A 24,801-nucleotide genomic window follows, 5' to 3' on the forward strand; every position below is an offset into this window, starting at 1 on the left:
CTCTGATCCTCCCCTTCTTGCATTGCCCCAAAACATGCGCGGATAAGACAGAGTTACTGAAATCAGGCTGCACATGCTCAGTTTGGTTTGTATTGCTAGAGAGTTTTTTTTCTTTCTCGGATGGGTGCATGTGATCAGTACAGGGCCAATCAGCACTATTCAGACAGAGGGTCAGTGGTCCTGCATCCTAATAGGACAGTCAGAGGAGAATGAAAACTTCTCCTTTAGGCTGGGTTCACACCTATGCGAATTGGATATGGCTTACCCTGCATCCAATTCGCAGAGCATTTTCAAATCTGTTACTTTCAATTGGCCTGGTTAACATATGTGCATTGCCCAAAAAAAGTGTGTGTTTTCTAGGCAGTGCGGTGCAAATTGCAGGCACATATTCTTCTATTGCATGGGTCTTCAAACTATGGCCCTCCAGTTGTTCAGGAACTACAATTCCCATAATACCTAGTCATATCTGTGAATGTCAGAGTTTTACAATGCCTCATGGGATGTGTAGTTTCTCAACAGCTGGAAGGCCGTAGTTTGAGGATCCCTGTAATGGGAACTCATCTGATTCGCAGATGCGTTCCGTTGTGAACAGGCATTCTCTCCCCCTCCTCACTACACCTCCCCCTCTCCCTGCTCAGATGATCCGCAGCTACAATGGAGAGGAAGTGCTGAACAGCTGCTTTTTCTCTTTGCACAGAGAACGAAGCTGGAATTCGCATCGGACTGGTGTGAATCCAGCTTCAAGCTTTAACCAGGCACTGATAGAAGTCAGAATACTGCTGATGAGAAAAAGTATTTAGAAGTTTATATTTACTAAAATAATTGCATTTCCATGTTCTGTGTACTGTGGGAGACCATATATAGTGAATGCAAGGTCCTGGGTTTAGTAACACTTTAAGTGTATTATAGTTATGATCGTATAGGAAGTGTGTGTATATTGCCACTCATAGCCTTTCATTTTTGCAGATCAAGCACTGTAGAGGTTATGGCTACATTTGTGTTTCTGTTATGCTACAAAGAGATTAAATAAAACACTACATTAAAATATCCTGATTTTTGACAGGCGACTAGAATGAAGAGTGGTATATGACATTCTTGTTGTATCTCAAAATCTAGAGGTGATAGGGAAAGATTTGACATTTTTGGAGTCAGCGGGTCAAATATACCCAGGAACAGGTCTAACATTTAAGGCACCAAAATCTGTGTTGGCCTATGATAAACACCCTGGCTGCAGACCCTCACAACCCTGGCCCTTCAACATGGGGACAAGCTGCTTTGCCAGGGGTGTCCCTCCTGGCATGGTACTCCCCCATGTTCAAAGCCCTCATTTTGCTGGCAATTTGAACGGGTGTAGTATACAATGGGCCATTTCTCCAGCAGGTTAAGGGGATCCCCCCATGCAAGTTTTTTTTTAAAGAAATTTAGCATTTTTAGTGTTGACATTAAGGAAATTATTAAATCTCTGCTCCTGCCAAGTTTTTTTTTTTTTGCTTTGGTACATATTCCACTTGGCAGGGCTTAGCCCCTGATGCAATTTATTTAACAATCCCTTGTCTATTGGCTTATAAAATGGCCATCACTGTTAATTACCATTCAGCGGTGTTTGTATTTGGCATCTTTTGTCCTATTCTGTGAACCCACCTCACACCAAACCCTGGTGTGTTCTGTTCATCCCTAGTCACCAGTGACTTCCAGGGAAATTTTGCTCATTAGCTTATTATTCAGATCCTGTAAGGTTCATCTGGCATTGGTTATTGGTGCTTGCAAAAAAACACATGCGGGCATCATTGGTGGGCTGGCATAAAATGAGGAAAAAGCCAGCCAATTATAGGTTTTTTTTTTAAATGGCGGTGTGGGTATTTCATGTGAACAGGGAACAGGCCAAGGAGGCTACAGGAAACACAAAAGCAATAGGAATCTACATTTCTTGTTTTTAAATATAGCTTTCAATGCTGTTATCAGTTTTTATAAGTTAGTGGGGGGTCTCTTTTAAGCATGTTTAAAATATGCAAATACTTTAGTGTGCATTATCTGGTTACAGGAACACTTTACGGTTAGGGCATGATCATATGTGTGTAAAGTACATAGTGGGGATCATAACCCAAATATTGCCAAGAGCCAATGATCGTTTCAATTTAACATTAAAGCCCCATACACACTATCAGATTTTCTGCTGATTTTTTCCTTCAGATTTACCAAAACCATGTAGTAGAAGGGCCTGCCTGATTGCATACAAATTGAAACGCCTAAGGTTTGACCTCATATTATATGGTTTTGGTAAATGTGACGGAAACAATAAACAGAAAATCTGATAGTGTGTATGGGGCTTAAGGGGGTTATTTACTAAAGGAAAATCCACTTTGCACTGCAAGTGCATTTGGAAGTAAAGTCACTGTAGATCCGGGGGCGACATGCAAGGAAAATAAAAAACAGCATTTTAGCTTGCACATGATTGGATGATAAAATCAGCAGAGCTTCCCCTCATTTCAGATCTCCCTCTTAGATTTGCAGTGCAAAGTGGATAAATAACCCCCCATATATGATAGTATAGTTCAGTGTACCCATGATTATAGTTCTATAGTGACTGTGTTTTTTTGTTTTTTTTGGTAACTAAGCTCCAATCTGGATCCCATGTTCATTTTTTAAGAGATTCATACCCTGTTTAGCTACTTCTTATGGGCCGCTGCGCACCCCAGAATTGGTCTCCGTACTCTGCAGGAGCCCTGGGGTCAGTGTGGACTAGCATTGCCAGATCTCTTCAAATACTTTATAGCGGGACAAATGGTGATAGCTCGACGCTGGCTGACAAGGGATGATGGGGCTTCGGCAAAGGTACTAGAGGCAGCTCTTCTGGGTTCGTATGAGAGTCTATCTTACTTAGTATACAGGGGACCTCAAGCCTCCTCATCTTTGCCTCAATGCGTGTCACAATACGCGTATGGGACAAGGCACAGATTTTGATGAAAACTGAAGTGGGGAGCTAGTCTCAGGACACCCCTCTTTGGTTCAACCCCAGACTACCACACTTTGGTGCAATCCCCGATCCAGTGATATGGGCCCGGGTTGGCATTAAACAACTGAAGCATATAGTGGGGGGAATAAAATTGCTCACGTTTGACCAACTTAAAGATAAATACGATCTTCCTAATTGGTATCTCTTTCGATACATCCAGTTGAGACACGCTTTCACTACCCAGTTTGGTTCTGACACACTAGAGCTAGGGGCATCTCCTTTGGAGAACATGCTAAGGGCGGAGGACTTGCCAAAACCACTCTCAACAGTTTACAAAGAATTGTTTCTAGAAAGACCAAAAATGCTTAACAAATGTAGGGACAAGTGGAGTGCCTTAGTTACAGATTTTGGGGGGGAGGATTGGGATGATATGTGGGATCACCCGTTCCAGACTTTGGTGTGGGCCAGAGACAAGCTCATTCAATTTAAACTATTACACAGGGTGTACTATACCCCTGCAAGGATAGCTGGGATATATGCCACGAGCTCAGCAGTATGTTGGCGTTGCACAGATAGCCATACTGATTTTGACCACGTATTGTGGCACTGCCAGCCGATACAGGAGTTCTGGAAAGGGGTAACGCACTATAAAGACAGTGCTTTCGGTGCAGATTCCTGCTACAGTTGCAATCTGCATGTTCAGCCTGGTGGAGGAATTGACGCCCCCGAAGGGCACAAAGAACTATGATCTCTCTTTCTCTGTTTTATGCACGCAAAGCAATATTATTGTGTTGGAAAAAACCTGAACCCCCCACATTGTCTTACTGGAAAGGCATAATTAATAAAGCACTACCTTTTTATAAAGCAACATACTTAAGTAGGGGTTGTCCTAAAAAATTTGAGAAAGTATGGCAGTGTTGGCTGGATGCCAAGGACACTTTGAATTGATGTACTGTGATGGGGGGGAGCTTTAATAATTACTTTATGCACGGGGCAAAGGGGTGATGAAATCCCGACTACATAGCTATCAGACTGTGTGATGATTGAATGCACCATTGACTACAGGGTAACATGAGGCTTTTTGTACAGTTAAGAGTATGGACTGTGATTTACTAACGGTTGGAAGGCTGCACCAGGGTTAAGGGAGGGAGTAGGAGGGAGTAGGAGGGGAGGGAGTGGGGGGGGGGGGGGGATTTTGGTACACGTTGCACTGTATTTTATGTGTTGTAAACTGTTAATAAACAAAAATGTACACAAAAAAAAAAAACTAAGCATCAATGGGGCAACCTAAAGCATCCAACCAGGTTTCACTCTTTATCCTGTACTAAATGTATAAATTGTTAATTACCTGGTGTTTTTGTAAATGGCTATTTGTTTAGTGAATAACCATGTTGTCTATGTATTACTCTGTTTTCTAGCCCTGATGCACGCTCTGGTGTTTGGAAATGTAACAGCTATCATCCAGCGCTTGTATGCAAGGCGCTTTTTGTATCACAGCCGTACTCGGGATCTTCGAGATTATATCCGTATCCATGGCATCCCCAAGCCTCTAAAACAGCGCATGTTAGAATATGTTCAGACCACGTGGGCAATAAACAATGGCATTGACACTAATGAGGTAACAAAAGCTTTGTATGTATTTAGAATCTGTCAGGTTTCACTCACTCACATTAAAATGTATGGCAACACCACTACTTCTCTGACTTTGCATGAATACGTGTGTACAGTAAAGGCAGGCTGAGTTGCATGGAATACAAAGTAGTTTCATATATATTTGTATTTATCAGATATTATGGTCTAGAATAAAAAATATATATATATATTTTTTTTTGGGGGGTCAACTGCATATGAATATTTAGCATTTTCACATATAACCAGCAACTGGAGTTCCAGGGATTCCTTGGACACTCTGTTGTAAAAATCCCATTGATTGCAGACCTCAGTAGCCCAAACCTAGAGCTAAACTTCAGTATAAACAAACTTTGTCTAAATTCAAGAGGCATGTGTATTTACATACCGTAAATCCCTTGTACAGAGCGATTGGTCTTGCATCTGCCCCCAGCTAGTTTTCTGCATGCAGCCTGTGGTGGTGGATCTGCTGGGTTTCTCTCACAGCTCCACTTTCTGCAAAGGCTGTGTGCAGCACAGTGACATCACCACTAATTTTACAAGGTAATACCTAGGTTTGCAAAGGCATGTGGTGCACACAAAGTGGATTTATATCCTTTGTAGGCAATATATTTAAATGAAAGTTCTTTTGCCTGGAGTTCAGCAAATTTACACAAGTGAATGAGTCCTCTTCAAACGGAAAGTGGCGGAGCGTAAGGTCTCTAACATTCACCAGTAGTGATGGACGAACTTCCGACGGGACGTTTCGCGAACGCGGCCAATAGTTCGCGAACCGTAACGTTCATGGCGGGCCCCATTGACTTCAATGGGAGGCGAACTTTGCAAACCTACAGGTCAAATTTGCAGCCACAAAATAATTACTAGCTGTGCAAACATAGTCCCACCACATGGCCAATGACATAACACATGTATGAGGTGAATCTGGGATCGACAACTACAAGCATTCTTTTTTTATATGTGAAATTGTTGTGACAATTCAGGACTGTGGAGCGCATGAAGGCAGTGGAGGAGAGGGAAGGTCAGGGTAGGCAAAGAAGAGGGTGAAGGAGATGATCACCAGCAGCGTGACATACAGCAATGACACCTGCACCGTAATAGAGAGCACTGACATCAGCAGCGTGACATACAGCAATGACACCTGCACCATGATAGAGTGATCTGACACCAGCACCGTCATAGAGAGCACTGACATCAGCAGCGTGACATAAAGCACTAACACCAGCGCCGTGATATACAGCACTGACAGCAGCACCGTGATAGAGAGCACTGACATCAGCAGCGTGACATACAGCAATGACACCTGCACCGTGATAGAGTGATCTGACACCAGCACCGTGATAGAGAGCACTGACATCAGCAGCGTGACATAAAGCACTAACACCAGCACTGTGATATACAGCACTGACACCAGCACCGTGATAGAGAGCACTGACATCAGCAGCGTGACATAAAGCACTCACAACCAGCACCGTGATATACAGCACTGACACCAGCACCGTGATATACAGCACTGACACCTGCACCGTAAGCAGCCCCAGGAGGAAGTCAGCATAGCACAGGGATGGTGGGAGCCCCTCATAATGAGCATAGCACAGGGATGGTGGGAGCCCCTCATAATGAGCATAGCACGGGGATGGTGGGAGCCCCTCATAATATGCACAGCAGAGGTACAGCCCCAGGAGGAAGTCAGCACAGCACAGGGATGGTGGGAGCCCCTCATAATAAGCAGCCCCAGGAGGATGTCAGCATAGCACAGGGATGGTGGGAGCCCCTCATAATAAGCATAGCACGGGGATGGTGGGAGCCCCTCATAATATGCACAGCAGAGGTACAGCCCCAGGAGGAAGTCAGCACAGCACAGGGATGGTGGGAGCCCCTCATAATAAGCAGCCCCAGGAGGATGTCAGCATAGCACAGGGATGGTGGGAGCCCCTCATAATAAGCAGCCCCAGGAGGAAGTCAGCACAGCACAGGGATGGTGGGAGCCCCTCATAATGAACATAGCACAGGGATGGTGGGAGCCCCTCATAATATGCACAGCAGAGGTACAGCCCCAGGAGGAAGTCAGCACAGCACAGGGATGGTGGGAGCCCCTCATAATAAGCAGCCCCGGTAGAAATATGACACCGCTCAACCTCTTCAAACAGGAGGGTACGGGCATATAGTGCGGTGTGCTTTTTTTGGACAAGGAAGTGAGCCAAATGAAGAAAGAAGGTCTGTGTGCTCGATTAAAAAAATTGCTTATAGACATATACATGGTCTACTGGTCACATGTGTTGAATTCCTCCGAGATCCATGCCTCATTCATTTTTAGAAATGTGAGGTAGTTAACACTGTCGTGAGCTAGGCGAGTACGCTTATCGGTCACGATCCCCCCTGCTGCGCTGAACGTCCTTTCGGACAGGACACTGGATGAGGGGCAAGCCAACAGTTTGATTGCAAATTGGGCAAGCTCTGGCCAAAGGTCAAGCCTGCCCACCCAGTAGTCCAGGGGTTCATCACTCCTCAGAGCGTCCACATCGGCCGTTAACCTGATGTAGTCGGACACCTGGCGGTCTAGGCGTTCCCTGATGCTGGATCCGGATGACACCTGTCGATGGGTCGGCTGAAAGAATGAACTCATATCCGAAGTCACCAACACATCTTCAAACCGGCCTCTTTTTGCAGGCGCTGTTGGATTGGTACCCGCAACTCCTTCTCTGGGAGTGGGAATTGCTCCTCTGCCAGCGCACGCAAAAGCAGAATGCAGCATTTCTTGAAGCAAGGCCTGGAAGTGCTCCATTCTGACAGCCCTCTGTGACGGCGGTAACATTTCTGCCATTTTGTGTTTGTACCGGGGGTCTAAGTACGTTGCCACCCAGTACTGGTCCTTGACCCTTATGCTTTTTATACGGGGGTCCCTATTAAAAAAACTGGAGCATGAAGGCCCCCATTTACACTAAACTGGAAGCGGTGTGGTGGCCTGGCTCCTGCTCATCATCCAGGATAATGTCGTCCTCTTCATTCTCCTCTCCCCATCCACGCACAACAACAGGGATCCCAGAAAGGTTTAAAGCATGCTCTTCTTGCTCCTCCTCATCCGCCCCGGCACCATCCTCCTCTGACTCCTCTTCAGAATCCTGTTGTTCACTTGTCTCAGATAGAGTAGCCCCCCCTGGGAATTCATCCAGCATTGTGACTTCCTCATCTTCCCGCTCCTGCTCCTCCACAGCTTGATCAATGACACGACGCAATGCACGCTCCATAAAGAAGGCATAAGGTACCATGTCACTGATGGCGCCATGGCTGCGACTGACCAGTTTGGTGATCTCCTCAAATGGCCGCAGAAGTCTGCATGTGTCGCGCATTAGCAGCCACTGGCGTGGTGAAAAAAAACCCAGCTCCCAGAACCTGTTCTGCTGCAGAGTTCATACAGGTAGACATTAACTGCACGTTTCTGCTGGAGCAGCCTATCAAGCATATAGAAGGTTGAGTTCCATCGCGTCGGGCAATCGCAAATAAGACGTCTGACCGGCAGATTGTGTCGCCGCTGAATGTCAGCAAGGCGAGCCATGGCCGTGTAAGATCTTCTGAAATGGGCCGAGATTTTCCTTGCCTGCCGCAAGATGTCCTGGACCTCAGGGTATTTGACAACGAATCGCTGCACGACCAAGTTTAAGACGTGTGCCATGCATGGCACGTGCGTAATTTTTCCCTGTTTCAATGCGCTAAGCAGATTGGCACCGTTGTCACACACCACTTTACCAACTGTCAAATTGAGCGGTGTTAGCCACTGATCTGCCTGTGAACGCAAAGCTGAAAGGAGTGTCCGGCCAGTGTGGCTCTTGACTTCCAGGCACAACAGACGCAGCACGGCATGGCAACGTCTCACCTGGCATGTCCAATAGGTTCTGGGGAGCTTTGGGCGGCGCAGCAGAAGAGACGCTATCAGCGGAAAAGGAGGAGTCAGCCGAGGAGGAGAGGGAGGAGGATGGAGTAGGAGGAGGAGGAGAAGAAGAGCCAGGCCTGCATGCAATCCCTGGCGGTAAAACCAAATCTACACGGGTGCCATGGGTTACATGCTTGACGGCCGTCAGAAGGTTCACCCAGTGGGCAGTAAAAGTGATATATCTTCCCTGCCCGTGTTTGCTAGACCACGTGTCTGTGGTCAGATGTATCTTGGCACCGACACTGTGTGCCAGAGATACATTCACTTGCTGCTGAACATGGCCATATAGCTCTGGGATGCCCTTCTGTGAGAAATACTTCCTTCCTGGGACCTTCCATTGTGGTGTTCCAATGGCCACAAATTTTCGAAAGGCCTCCGAGTCCACCAGTTTATATGGCAGTAGTTGGCGGGCTATCAGTTCTGACAAGCCAGCCATCAACCGTTGGGCAAGAGGGTTATCCGGGGTCATCATTTTTTTACGCTTGAACATTAGGCCCACAGAAGCCTGCCTTTTTGCAGAAAAACGTGAGCTTGGCGTGATGAAAGGTGGAGTGGAGGACAATTGTGAGGAGAGAGGAGAAGGAGAAGTAGAAGACGAGGCTGGACGGTGAGAGCCTGGAGTGTGGCTTTGTGTGTTCTGTTGCTCCCACTGGGCTCGGTGATGGCTGCTCATGTGCCTTCTTAACCACTTCCCGACCAGCGCACGACGATGTACGTCGACAGAATGGCACGGGCAGGCATATTGGCGTACAGGTACGTCCAATATTCAATGCCGCCCTGCCATCGGGAGCGCGCTGCCGGCGGCGAGCTCCCGCGCTGGTTGGGAACCCCGTGAGTCCGGTCGCGGGACCCGCAGACTCGATCGCCGCGGGCATCCCCGCGATCGTCTCACGGAGCGGCCGAATGGAGGAAATGCCGTGTAAACAACATTTCTCCATTCTGCCTAGCAACTAGTGACGCTGATCTCTGCTCCATGTGATTGGAGCAGAGATCAGTGTTCACTAAATGAAAGCCCAACCCCCCCACAGTTAGTAACACACCCCTAGGAACACTTAACCCCTACACTGCCACCCACTGGTTAACCCTTTCACTGCCAGTGTCATTTACACAGGAATCACTGCATTTATATAGCAGTGATTACTGTATAAATGACAATGGTCCCAAAAATGTGTCAAAAATGTCCGATGGGTCCCCCACAATGTCGCAGTCACAATAAAAATCGTTGATCGCCGCCATTACTAGTAAAAAAAAAAATTATTAATAAAAATGCTATAAAACTATCCCTATTTTGTAAACGCTATAACTTTTGCGCAAACCAATCAATAATCGCTTATTGCGATTTTTTTTACCAAAAATATGTAGAAGAATACGTATCGGCCTAAACTGAGGGAAAAAAATGTTTTTTTATATATTTTTGGGGGATATTTATTATAACAAAAAGTAAAAAATAATGCGTTTTTTTTCAAAATTGTCGCTCTATTTTTGTTTATAGCGCAAAAAATAAAAACCGCAGGGGTGATCAAATACCACCAAAAGAAAGCTCTATTTGTGGGAAAAAAAGGACGTCAATTTTGTTTGGGAGCCAGGTCGCATGACCGCGCAATTGTCAGTTAAAGCGACGCAGTGCCGAATCGCAAAAAGTGGTCTGGTCTTTGACCAGCAAAATGGTCCGGTCTGCAAGTGGTTAAGGCGGTAGTCCCTAGGTGAGTGTTGGGCTTACCGCGACTAATGCGTTGACTGCAAAGATTGCAGATGGCAACGCTATTGTCAGCAGCGGACACGTTAAATAAAGCCCACACTGCGGAGCCATGTGCCGGTGTCCTGGGAGCGCCAGATGTGACCGTACATGGTCGATGACTCGCTCCTGATACATTTGCAGTCTGCTTTGTCCCTCCTGTGCAATGTAAGTTATTCCTGCTTCTCCTCCCTATCTGCTGGTCCATATCTCCCTCTGAACTCCCTTCCTCTTCCTCTCTTGTGGGCATCCACGTGACATCACTAGACACGTCATCATCGTTGTCACCTTCCCCACTGCTATAAGTAGAGATCTCGGAGTAGGCAGCAACACTGGGGACCAACCTCCTCCTTGGGCTGATCTGGGTACTGTCGTCAGACTACTGAGTAGCGGTTGTTGCTACCTCCTCTTCCTGATCCAATACCAAGAGTGGCTGCGCATCAGAAATGTTTTGATATGGATCCGAAAATAATTCCTGTGACTCAAGCGGAAGGTATGTGGTGGTGGTGGTGTTGTTGGTGGTAGTGTCTTTGGGGGTGCACATAGCAGAGAGTGAAGAAGAGGGTGCAGATCGAGAGGATGAGGAGGGTGCAGAAGAGTAAGGCTGAGTGAGCCACTCAACCAAGTCTGGTGCGTCCTTTAAAGTAATTGAACACACCTTCTGCAACTTCCCACTTTGGCTCAAGCCTGTTGCTCCTGCCCTACCCCTACCACCCCTGCGGAAGGGCCTGCCTTTTCCTCTGCCTGTCATTTTTTAAATGACCCTGTGACAAAACTCTCAGTCCCTATACTGATAAAGGACTGCTGCAGTATAGGGCAGCAGTCAGCAGTAGTGCACCTCAACCCTATGTATTGTGGACCTATACCAGTCCTTAAGGAATAGCAGACTGTACCTCACTCAACCCTATGTACTGTAGCACCCTAGACCTTACCAGTCCTTATAAGGACCTTTGTGGAACAAGTAGGTTGTGAATGATTAGCAGACTGTACCTCAGTCCCTATACTGATAAAGGACTGCTGCAGTATAGGGCAGCAGTCAGCAGTAGTGCACCTCATCCCTATGTATTGTGGACCTATACCAGTCCTTAAGGAATAGCAGACTGTACCTCACTCAATCCTATGTACTGTAGCATCCTAGACCTTACCAGTCCTTATAAGGACCTTTGTGGAACAAGTAGGTTGTGAATGATTAGCAAACTGTACCTCAGTCCCTATACTGATAAAGGACTGCTGCAGTATAGGGCAGCAGTGAGCAGTAGTGCACCTCAACCCTATGTATTGTGGACCTATACCAATCCTTAAGGAATAGCAGACTGTACCTCACTCAACCCTATGTACTGTAGCACCCTAGACCTTACCAGTCCTTATAAGGACCTTTGTGGAACAAGTAGGTTGTGAATGATTAGCAGACTGTACCTCAGTCCCTATACTGATAAAGGACTACTGCAGCAGAAGGGCAGCAGTTAAGTATAATATTCTTTCTATATTTGGAAGAAAGAATATTATACGTGTACAAGCCTATTACCATACCAGTCCTGAAAAGAAAAAGAACCTTTGTGGACCTAATAGTAACAGCTACTGATTAAACTGACTGTCCCTCACTGCCTCACACACAGCTTCCTGCCTGTCCCTATTTTAACTGACAAAACAGAGGCTGCTGGAACAATAACTTGAATAGCACTTTTGTGGACCTAATAGTAACAGCTAATGATTAACCACTTCAATACAGGGCACTTAAACACCTTCCTGCCCAGACCAATTTTGAGCTTTCAGCGCTGTCGCACTTTGAATGACAATTGCGCGGTCATGCTACACTGTACCCAAATGAAATTTTTATCATTTTTTTCCCACAAATAGAGCTTTCTTTTGGTGGTATTTGATCACCTCTACGGTTTTTATTTTTTGCGCTACAAATAAAAAAATACCGAAAATTTTGAAAAAAAAAAATTTTTTTTTGTTTCAGTTTCAAAACTTTGTAAATAAGTACGTTTTCTCCTTCACTGATGGGCACTGATGGGGCTACACTGATGGGCACTGATAAGGTGGCACTGATGGGCACCAATGTGGCACCAATGAAGTGGCACTGATAGGCGGCACTGATGGGCGACACGGATGGGCGACACGGACGGACACTGATAGGTGGCACAAATTGCCACTGATAGCTGGCACAGATGGGCGGCACGGATGGGCGGCACGGATGGGCGGCACGGATGGGCATGGATAGGCGGCACAGGTGGGCATGGATAGGCGGCACAGGTGGGCATGGATAGGCGGCACAGGTGGGCACTCATAGGCGGCACAGGTGGGCACTCATAGGCGGCACAGGTGGGCACTCAGGCGGCACAGGTGGGCACTCATAGGCGGCACAGGTGGGCACTCATAGGCGGCATCGGTGTTATAGTAATGGATTCCAATCAGTGCCAAACAATAATGCATGCCAATCAGTGATGCCCATTGTGGCCACTGATTGGCATCCATTATGGGCACTGATTGGCACCCATTGTGCTGACTGGCACCCTGGTGGTCTAGGGAGGATTATGGATTTTTATTACCTTTTCCCTGGTGGTCTAGTGGTGTCCCTGGTGGTCCAGTGTGGGCATCCTCGGGGGGGCTGTGCTGATAATCGATCAGCACAGACCCCCCCTGTCAGAGGAGCAGCCGATCGGCTCTCCTCTACTCGCGTCTGACAGATGCGAGTGAGGGAAAGCCGATCACCGGCTCTTCCCATTTACACTGTGATCAGCCGTGATTGGACACGGCTGATCACATGGTAAAGAGTCTCCGTCGGAGACTCTTTACCGAGATCGTAGTTGCCGGGTGTCAGACTGACACCCCGCAACAACGATCGCCGCGATGCGCGCCCCCGGGGGCGCGCAGCGGCTCATAATCCTAATCACGTCATATGACGTCCGGTTAGGATTATGAAACCACTTTGCCGCCGTCAATTTGTAATAGGGCGGGCGGCAAGTGGTTAAACTGACTGTCCCTGCAGCACACAGCGTACTGCCCCTCTCTCTACACTGACAAGAGACAGGCTGCTGCAACAATCAGTAGCACAGCAGTGCCTCAAACCTATATCCTGAACTACACCTAACACCTATACCAGTCCTGAAAAGAACTTTTGTGGACCTAATAGCTAGCGATTTGGGTCACTGCAATCTCTCCCTGCTCCACACAGCAACCTCTCCCTATAGTGAAAGAAGAAAGAATGTAAAATGGCCGCCGGATCGGGTGTATTTATAAGTTAGGGGGAATGTTCAAGTGTCCATGTGCTGTAATGTCTCAATTGGCTGTCCTGTACCCCATGATGGATGTGTCATCATAGGTCAAAGTTCTTTTACACAGTAAACATGGAAGTCCGCCGGGCGAACGGGGGCAATAGTCCACCGATCGGGCGAACGGCGAACAGCCAAAATTCGCCGCAAAACGACCGCCGGGCGAACCGTTCGGCCATCCCTATTCACCAGCTCAGTAATGTCATCATGGAGGAATGGAAGAGGACTCCAGTGGCAAACTGTGACACTCTGGTGAACTCCATGCCCAAGAGAGTTAAGGCAATGCTGGAAAATAATGGTGGCCACACAAAATATTGACACTTTGGGCCCAATTTTTTTCACTTAGGGGTGTACTCACTTTTGTTGCAAGACATTTAGACATTAATGGCTGTGTGTTGAGTTATTTTGAGGGGACAGCAAATTTACACTGTTATACAAGCTGTACACTCACTACTTTACATTGTAGCAAAGTGTCATTTCCTCAGTGTTAAACAAACAAAATATTTGGGGGGCGCACCTTAAACGATGCATTAAAGATGGTGCAGCCATAAGACCATAAAACAGAACAAAAGATTACAGCACACACATGCAAAAAATTACATTTAACTCCTGCAAGGCTTTTAAAAACACCTGAACATTTTCAAGAAATATGGGGATTTGGTCACACCATATTGCTATATGGTGCTTAAGTCCACTTACTGCGACAAAGTACCCCAGTGGGGTGCTCCTGCCCAAAAGGATTTTGCCATAATCCATACAATAGACAAACAAAATATTTAGGGAGCACGCCCTAAAAGATGCATTAAAGATGGTGCAGCCATAAGACCATAAAACAGAAAAAAATATTACAGCTGGATCCTGACCAAATTCTTTTGGGCAGGAGAACCCCACACCCTCATCATTGCTTCTCATTAGTGTCCACCTGTGTTATAGGAGGAGTCCTTTAGTTCTCCTATATAGAGGAGTGTATTTCTCCCATGGTTCCGAGAAGCAGGATCTTCCACCCTATGGATGGTGTAGGACCCACTAATAATGGAGTACTTTGTCGCAGTAAGTGGGCTTAAGCACTATATAGCAATATGGTGTGACCAAATCCCCATATTTTTGGAAAATATTCAGGCGTTTTAAATAGCCTTGCAGGAGTTAACTGTCATTTTTTGCATGTGTGCGCTGTAATATTTTGTTCCATTTCTTCAGTGACACGTGAAAAGATATAATAAAATATTTACAAAATATTGAGATACTGTAGTTCTTAAAGGACCTACTACCAGAAAAGTGAGGTTAACACTTTATTGAATTCCTCCAAGGGTATCTGAAAGAAAACATCTTCAGCTGCGCTTTCTTAAAAGAAAATGTAAAATAAAGTTGACCCTTAGCCATTATAATTTCTGGCTATGTTAAAGATAAATTACTTTTTTTTTTTAAAGGTTATCAAGCCTATCAAATAGGTAAATATGTTCTCTTTCATAGTCGTTTTTCATATGGATTGATGCTGGTGTGACTAGCGAGAGTCTCAGATTCAGTACGCTACTGTCATTATTGCTTTGCCTGATACAATATAATACAAGAGTCTTAAAGTACAAAAGCTTAGCAGACTTAGCTCTTGTACACACGGTCGGAGATTCCGACGGAATGTGTCCTATCAGACCGTTTTGTCGGATATTCCAACTGTGTGTGGTCTCCATCGGACTGTTTCCGTCGGAATATCCGACAGACCAACTTTTCCAACTTGCCGGTAAAATTTTACGACAAAATGCTCCGATCGGACATACTCCGATCATGTGTAGCCTACTCCGACGGACAAAGTGCCACGCATGCTCAGATCAAATTCCTAGACCAAAGCTATTGGCTACTAGCCTGAACGTAGTCCCGTCGTAACGAAATAACGGCATCACGTTATGTACAGTCGGATTTTCCGACAACTTAGTCCGACCGTGTGTATGCAACATCACTTCCGGACCTCTTCCGGAATTAATCCGTCGGAATTACTCAGACGGATTTGGTTGTAGGAATCTCCAACCGTGTGTACAAGGGCTTATAGTCTACCCTTCCCTACTGAGTAGTTGATGTAAGGTAAAATCGGGGGTTAATACCAGCCACTACTACCACTACCTCTGTCTTCTTTCTTTACACAACACATAATTCAACAAACCTCTGCCACTTTTATGTGGGGTAGTTCTTATTCACTTCATCCCTACTGACTTCTGGCTACAGATAGGTGGAAGTCCTTAGAAAGGGGATGATAGATTCAAAGGAGAGGTCCACTAGTGACAACAGACTTTCAGGGGCTTGGTGGCAGGAAAGCCCACCATCATGCTTCACTGGCCAACTGGAAGTGAACTGTAGTTCTCAAGCAGCTCAGGTCACTCATCTTTAGTGAGTTTTCAGGTACTAGGTATCCTATATGCACCATGACTAAGGGCTTTAGGTCCAAAACAAGTCATCTGGTATCACCTAGATCAGGGGTGTCAAACTCAATTTTATCAGAATTATGGTTGCCCTCAAATGGGCAGTTGTAAGAATGTATAACTATACAGCGGGTAAAATAAGTATTGAACACATCACCATTTTCCAAGGTAAATATATTTCTAAAGGTGTTATTGGCATGACATTTTCACAACATGTCGGTAAGAACCCATGCACAGAAACCAGAACAAATAAGTTCATGAATTAAGTTATGTGTAATAAAATGGAATAACACACGGAAAAAGTATTGAACATGCTAATTGAAATTTATTTAATACTTTGCACCAATCCTTTGTTTGTAATGACAGCTTCAAGACGCCTCCTGTATGGAGAAACTAGTCCCATGCATTGCTCAGGTGTCATTTTGGCCCATTCTTCCACACAACCAGTTTTCAAATCTTGAAAGTTCCGTGGGCCTCTTCTATGAACTCTGATCTTTCCATAGATTTTCTTTTCGATTCAAGTCGGGGGATTGGCTGGGCCATTCTAGCAGCTTTATTTTCTATCTTTGAAATCAATTGCGAGTTTCCTTGGCTTTGTGTTTGGGATCATTGTCTTGCTAAAATGTCCACCTTTCATCTTCATCATCCTGGTAGATGGCAGTAGATTTTTTATTAATAATGTCTTGGTACATTTTTTCCATTCACCCTTCCTTCAATGATATGAAGTTTGCCAGTACCGTATGCTCAAAACAGCCCCGCACCTCCAAACTTCACTGTTGGTATGGTGTTTTTGCGGTGATGTGCAGTGCCATTTGACCTCCAAACATGCTGTGTATTATGCAGGGGTCCTGGGAAAAAAAGTGCGGGAGCTCACCCTAGACCCCCCCCCCCTCCTCAAAAATAAAAAGTGACACTTTACGAGGACACCTCCAAAATTCACATGCATTAAACAAATAAATATAGAACAGATGTGACAACAAAAAAAATAACCTGTATTCTATACTAACAAAAAAACCCTACCACAATGTGTGATAATTGGGAATTTCTAAAACAAGTTGCAATTACCGTATTTATCGGTGTATAGCACGCACAAGCGTATAACACGCACATTCATTTAAGAGGGAAATTTCAGGAAAAATAAATATAATATATTTTATATAAGGAACTTTTGAAGCAAAATAAGGGTCAGTGTTTCCGTCTGCAGCCTCACCATTGCCATTAATGCAGCCTGATCAATGCCCATCCGCAGCCTCACAAGTGCCATCAATGCAGCCTCATTAGTCCACATCAATGCAGCAGCCTCACCATTTCCATAAATGCAGCAGCCTCACCATTGCCATCAATGCAGCCTGATCGATGCCCATCTGCAGCCTAGAGGGGATGGGGGGGGGGGGCATGAACCCCAACAGATTACATACAGTGAGAATCTCCTATGATAGACAGAACAGTGGTCCAATGGCGGCCCAGGAGAGGGGACTTCCTATTACAGAGGCCACCAAGTAAACTGGAGATTCTCACTGTATGTAATCTGATGGTGCCTGTCCTGCCCCCCTCCCTGTCCCCTCTTAGGCAGCTAAAATGTAAGTATTGGCATATAACAAGCACGCGCTTTTTGCACCCGATTTTCATGGTGAAAACGTGAGTGTTATACGCCAATAAATACAGTATTTGGGCCTCCTTCTGCACTATGTCTCTATGCAGGGTCTTTCTGAGGTCTGGGGGCCCCTTCCGCACTATGTTTCTATGCAGGCTCTGATATGTGGGGCCCCTCCTGCCCCAAGATGTCTGCAACGTGTTGCTCTGTGCAGAGGAGTGAGGCCGGGAGTGCTAAGTTTATGACACCCGGGCTCCTCTCCTCAATACTACTGTATTGATTGTGCAAAGTGGGGCCCAGGCCCTGGGTCACTCACTTCTCAGTGCCCATTAATGCACCCTTACCAGTGCCCAGGAATGCAGCCTCATCAGTGCTCAGCAGTGCAGCCTGATTAGTGCCCAGCAATGTGGCCTTACTAGTGCCCAACAATGCAGCCTTACCAGTGCCCAGCAATGCAGTCTTACCAGTGCCCAGCAATGCAGTCTTACCAGTGCCTAGCAATGCAGCCTTACCAGTGCCTAGCAATGCAGCCTTACCAGTGCCCAGCACTGCAGGCTGATCTGTGCCCAGCAATGCAGCCTTAAAAGGTGCCCAGTAATGTAGCCTTGCCAGTGCCCAGCAATGCACCCTGATCAGTTCCCAGCAATGCAGTCTTACTAGTGCCCAGCAATGCAGCCTGATCAGTGCCCAGCAATGCAGCCTTATAAAGGTGCCCAGTAATGTAGCCTTGCACGTGTCCAGCAATACAGCCTTACCAGTGCCCAGCAATGCAGCCTTATCAGTGACCATAAATGCAGCCTTACCGGTGTCCAGCAATGCAGCCTTAACAGTGCCCAGAAATGCAGCCTTACCAGTGCCCAGCAATGCAACCTTAACCAGTGACCAGAAATGCAGCCTTACCAGTGCCAAGCAATGCACCCTGATCAGTGTCTGGATAGATCTTGGATTTTTTAATATCTCTGCGTGCCCCTCCTCCCCTCCCTCGGTCCTCCTCCTCCAGCTGACGCCTCCTATAATAAATGTCACATTGATTTAATTTGCATTTGGAACTGTATCTAGAAGGCGGGACTTTGTTACAGCAGCCGCTGAAGGAGGAGGACCGAGGGAGAGGAGGATGGGCGTGCCAGAATGACACCCCCCCCCCCCAATGTGTTGCACCTGGGGCAGACCGTCCCCATTAGTACGGACTTCCTCCCCTTCCCGCACACCCACACTGCCTGCCACAGCTTGCTGCTAACGGGAACAATGCTCTTGTTGTGGAAAAAGTACAGGAACGCTGTTCCCTTGTATTCCTGCAGGACTTGAGCCCTGATATTATTGCATCCAAAGAGTTCAATTTTGGTCTCATCTGACCAAACCAGATTCTCCCAGTATTTCACAGGCTTGTCTAAATGTTGTGCAGCAAACTTTAAGCAAGCTTTAACATGCTTTTTCTTCAGTAATGGAGTCTTGCGTGGTGAGCGTGCATATAGGCCATGGCGGTTGAGTGCATTAGTTATTGTTTTCTTTACGACAATTGTACCTGCTAATTTTTAGGTTTTTCTGAAGCTCTCTGCAAATGGTCCTTGCTTGGCTCTTGGACAACTCTTCTGCTAATTCTTTTCACTCCTCTGTCAGAAATCTTGCCAGGAGCCAGTTTATGGTGAAATTATGTTCTTTCCACTTCCGGATTATGGCCCCAAAAGTGCTAACTGGAACATTCAGAAGTTTACAAATCCTTCTGTAACCAATGCCATCAGTATGTTTTGCAACAATAAGGTTGCAAAGGTCTTGAGAGAGCTCTTTGTTTTACCCATCATGAGATATTTCTTGTGTGACACTTGGTAATGAGACACCTTTTTATAGGCCATCAATTGAAACTGAACCAGATGATATTAATTTGCAGTGACAAGGGGCAGGATTGCTTCCTAATTACTGACAGATTTCAGCTGGTGTCTTGGCTTTCTATGTCTTGTTGCACCTCTCTTTCTTCATGTGTTCATTACTTTTTTCCTTGTGTCATTCCATTTTATTACACAAAACTTAATTTCTGAACTTATTTGTTTTGGTTTCTTTGTATGTATGAGTTGCAGTGGCGGCTGGTGCTCAAAATTTTTTTTTAGGTGGGGGGGCACAAACTGAAAAATTCTGAAAAAAAAAAACATCAATTGCAGCCTCACTGTGCCTATCAAAAGCAGCCACTGTGCCCATCAAACAAAGCCCCTGTGCCCATCAAAAGCAGCCACTGTGCCCATCAAACGAAGACACTGTGCCCATCAAATGCAGCCACTGTGCCCCATTAAATGCCGCCAATGTGCCCATCAAATGCTGCCACTGGGCCCATCAAAAGTTGCCACTGTGAGCCCCCCGCCCGCCATCTTCCCAGCACTTAACCTATCTTGGTGGTGGGTCAGGCAGTGGGTGATGGCAGCGAGCTGTTGGACATTGCAGCAGCTCAGCCAATCAGGTAATGGGTATCAGACCCACGCTACCTGATTGGTGGAGAGGTGGTTCTGTATTAGAAAAGCGAATATTCATTTTCTTTTCTAACACACCTGGGTGAACTGCAAGCGCAGGTTCACCTTTTTTGAAGCCTATTAGAGCCTATGGCTCTAATCAGGTGTTTCAAAAATACACCCCAACGTTGTAATTCAGGCGCCCGGCATCCGTAAAGGGGCCGGACGTCTGAATAGAGCATGCAGGTGGCGGCCATGGATAGATTGATGCTATGCACCTAGAAAAACATGTTCAATGCTTATTTTACTCATTGTATATGCTCTTTATCATATTAAATAATTGCTTTGCATTCAAGTATTAGGCTTAATGTACACTGGATATTTTACAACCTCTCCTGAACAATTAAACTTGACAGATAGTAACTGACGTTTAAAAAAGTCAGTTTTGCCACATTTACATGCCGCGTCTAGCCGCATTTGCGTTTAGAAGCGTTTTTTTCTTTTTTTCAAAATAGTCAAAAATTAAAAACACTTGTAAATGAAACGTGGCTAAGCACGAGTTACTGCGTTTACACACGTTTACATGCTGTTACAGGTGTTTCAAATGCTTCTGAACATCTCTCCTGAATGCATTTTTTTGCTTTACAAAAAATGCTTCTAATCTCAACTGCCCAGAAACTACTATAAACGACCATGTGTACTGATAAGATAAAATAGAGGAGATTTCAGGGGCAGCTAAAAAATATGCCCAACTGCTCCTAAACGTTCATTTACCAGCAGCAGTGTACATGAGGCCTTTACTGGTTTTACTGGTTTTAGTAATAACTTAAGCTGTGAAGGGCAGGTGCAGACATTCACAACGCCCACTCACACTCCTGTAGCAGATAATGCAAGTCTGAAAAGGAGGGTTTCACACCACTGGTATCATTCACGAGAAACTTTACTGGAGACTGCTCAGACTAACATGGTTCTTCCATGGTGTTCTGTCTGAGCAGCCTACAAGAAATGTTCTTGTGGATGATACCAGCAGTGTGTGACTCTTCTTTCTATTTCTACTGGCATAGATTTGTATTATTTTTATAATAATTATAAGCAGATGTCCAGAGCACCCCCCCCCCCCTTTACATGAGATGTCAAGTGCCCCCCCCCCCCCACCATCAGTAGTCAAGAGTTACCCACCCTCCATTGCATCACAGTGCACCCCCCCCCCCTTACCTTTCGCTTCTGGGCGTAGCTGCAGGAGAGGTGCGAGGGCCACAAGAAATTGCCTGGAGGGCTAGATTTGACCCGTGGGCCTTGTGTTTTGACACATGTGACGTAGATGGTCAAGTTATAAAAAAAAAAAAAAAGCTATTGTCAACATTGAATGTGTTGTTGCTATCTATCATCCAACACTATTTATTGGCTTTACATTTTATTCAGTATTTCCTATGCTCATTTATGTCAAGGGTGAAAAGAGTAAACAAATACCATTATTGTGCACGTTATAATGGTCTATCGTTCTGCAGATTGTCCTATAAATAAATGACACCAAGGATCACAATTCAAAAAAGCAAAAGGACACACTGACCACAGCAGCTATCAAATGCTTGAGTCTGACTTACATTGACAGGTTGAAGCCTATAGGTTGCTTTAGGCAACATCTGTACTTTTCCTTCCCCTAGTTTATTTTCACAGTGCAGATTTTATTGCTGATTTGTCTAGGTTCACATCTATGCGGCTGCACTAAATGCGTTTTTTCAGGCACGTTTTGCAGTGCATTTTGCGTTTTTAAACCCACATTTTTTGCGTTTTTGCATGCAGTTTTAATGCATTTTGCATTATTTTCTCTTTAAATGCACTGTAAACACACTATATATAGCTGGTTGCTAAGGAGGTGGGCGGGAAGCCCCCCAAAATTCATACTAGACCCTTATCCAAGCATGCCGCCTGGTGGGTAAGGAAAGGGAGGGGACAAGCGAGCGCCTCCCCCTCCTGAACCATAAAGCACCTTATCCCCATGTTGAGGACAGGGGACTCTTCCCGACAACCCTGGCTGGTGATTTCGGGGTCTGCGGGCAGGGGGGTAATTGGAATCTGGAAGCCCCCATTAACAAGGGGGCCCCCAGATCCCAGCCTCTCCATGTGAATGGGTATGGGTACTATTAAATAAAAAAGCCAGGAGCCATCTTCTCCTGTGGTTGGCATCTCCCGGTACCTTCATCTTCCGGTGTCGTCCTCTTTTTGTGCTGTCTTCTTCCGTGGTGCTGGCTTCTTCCTCGCCGCTGCTGTCTTCTTCCTCACCACCGGGTTACCCGCTAAAAAACAAAATAAAGCTGGTCTTGTTCTGAAGCTGTCTTCCTCCGTTGTGATGTCCCCACTGTCTGGCACCTCTTCAATTGCGATGGGGCGTGACAATCCAATGACATCACCCAGAGAGCCTGTGCCTAGTAACGTTACGTGTCGGACAGCGGGGACATCACAACATCAGTGGTAGTGAGGAAGAAACCAGCGGTGGCGAGGAAGAAGATAGCTCCTCGGGAGAAGACAGTAGAAGAAGAAGACAACACCAGGAGATGGTGGCTCCAGGAGAAGATGGCTCAGGGCTTTTTATTTAATAAAGGACTTGTCAAAAACTGACTTGTGTATTTTTTACCATTTCGCTGTTTTTTTGGGTGAATGGGTAGGGGGGCCCCTTGTTAATGGGGCCTTCCAGATTCTGATAAGCCCCCACCCGCAGAACCCGACAATTACCAGCCAGGGCTGTGAGGAAGAGTTTCATGTCCTCATCAACATGGGGGCAAGGTGCTTTGGTGCGGGGGCGCAGAAAAGCACCCACCCCCATGTTGAGGGCACATGGCCTGGTATGGTTCAGGATTGGGGGGCCCCTCCCTTTCCTGACCTGCTGGGGCACATGCTCGGATAAGGGTCTGGTATGGATTTTGGGGGGACCCCACGCCATTTTTAAATAAAACGTTGCCATGGGGGGATTCCCTCCGAATCCAAACCAAATCCAAATGGCTGGAATGGACCTGGGGGGGGAACCCCATGCCCTTTTTTTCACTTAAAATGTTTTTTATTTTTTTTTTTACATTCAGCTTTCAGCGGGGAAGCCCGCTGACAGCTGATGACTCAGCCCCCTCCTTAGCAACCAGCTGTATACAGTGTTTTAAACAGAAACACATCAAAAATCGCAAACAAAACACTTGCTGGTTTTTGGTTTCTGGTGTGATTTCATTGGTCTATTACACGCAAAACACAGAAAAAAGTCCCCAACCTTTTCCAAAAATGCATAGCTGTGAATCTATACCATAGGAAACCATGTTAAATGGACTGTAGTGCATTTCAGCAAACTGAAAAATGCACAAAAAAAAAAAAGCATAGGTATCAATGGGGTCATATTGTATTCTTTCACACTTTGCAGCTTCTGCACAGTCTTCCAGATGAATTGCGAGCTGACATTGCCATGCACCTCAATAAGGATCTGTTGCAAATGCCACTGTTTGCCCTTGCCAGCCGTGGGTGCCTGCGTTCTCTGTCATTGAACATTAAACCCTCCTTCTGCACACCTGGAGAGTATTTGATCCGACAGGGAGATGCTCTGGAATCTTTATACTGTGTGTGCTCAGGATCCATGGAAGTACTCAAGGATGGTGTTGTCCTAGCAATATTGGGTGAGTGCAGAGATCAAAACCTGTTTTATTCATTATATGTAGGGATGACCCGAAACCCCCCCGTTTCGGTTTGCATCAGAACATGCGAACAGGCAAAAGGTTATGCTTTGTTATGTAGGCTATTAAAGTCTACGAACATGAAAAATCAAAAGTGCTAATTTCAAAGGCTTATATGCAAGTTATTGCCATAAAAAGCGTATATGGACCCGGGTACTGTCCTAGGGGACATGTATCAATGCAAAAAAAGTTTTTAAAACTACCGTTTGTTTCAGGAGCAGTGATTTTAATAATGCTTGAAACAATAAAAATGAAATATTCCTTTAAATATTGTGCCTGGGTGGGTCCCCTTAGTCTGCCTGTAAAGTAGCGCATCTGTGCAATGTGTACAACAGTTCTGCAGCAAAATTACATTTATAAAGGAAAGATTTTCATGTAAAATTGCTTGCGGCTTTAATGTATTGCCAGTTACCGGCAATATAGATGAAAAATCAAGGAAAAAATTGGTGTGCATTGACCCCCCCCCAAGTCCATACTAGGCCACTTGGGTCTGGTATGGATTTTAATGGAAATTCCATGCCAAAATATATAGTTTAAAAAAAACAGCGTGCGACCCCCCCAAAATCCACACCAGGCTCTTGGGGTCTGGCATAGGTTTTAAGGGGGACTCCATGCCAACATTTTTAAAAACAAAATGGCGTGGGGTCCCCCCAAAATCCAAAAGTCCATACCAGGCCTTTATCTGAGCAAGCAGCCTGGCAGGCCAAGAAAGGGGGGTGAGCTAGTGCCTCCCTATCCTGAGCCATATCAAACCACTTGCCCTCAACATGGGAAAGGTGCTGATGGGGACAAGGGCCTCTTCCCAACCATTGGCCTTTAGTTTTCTGGGTATGCGGGTGGGGGGCTTATCGGAATCTGGAAGCCCCCTTTAACAAGGAGGCCCCCAGATCTTGCCCCCCCCCCATGTGAATGGGTATCGTGTACATTGTACCCCTACCCATTCACCAAACAAGTGTAAAAAAGTAAAAACCCCAATAGACAGTTTTTGACAATTCCTTTATTAAAAAAGAAAAAAAAAAGTGTCCCACAATGTACATCCATCTTCAATCATGTCACCGACGGACCCAAAAAATAGAAAAAATAAATATATATAAAAAACTCTGCCTCCTGTTATATAGGCAAGGGCAGGGCCAC

At 45.8% G+C, this 24,801-nt stretch overlaps 1 protein-coding gene across 1 annotated transcript in view; it reads left to right on the forward strand.

Moving 5' to 3' along the window:
• The window catches only part of KCNH3 (potassium voltage-gated channel subfamily H member 3), a 144,428-nt gene that overhangs the window by 95,078 nt on the left and 24,549 nt on the right, over positions 1-24,801 (forward strand). Inside the window, exons 10-11 of the mRNA XM_077483355.1 lie at positions 4,372-4,571; positions 23,361-23,610. Of these exons, the coding sequence (XP_077339481.1) occupies positions 4,372-4,571; positions 23,361-23,610 (450 nt within the window). The remainder of the gene's footprint in view (positions 1-4,371; positions 4,572-23,360; positions 23,611-24,801) is intronic.

Source organism: Lithobates pipiens, unplaced genomic scaffold (genome assembly GCF_037356315.1).
Source record: "Lithobates pipiens isolate NorthernLeopardFrog02 unplaced genomic scaffold, aLitPip1_a1.2 Scaffold_16, whole genome shotgun sequence".
Lineage (NCBI taxonomy): Eukaryota > Metazoa > Chordata > Amphibia > Anura > Ranidae > Lithobates > Lithobates pipiens.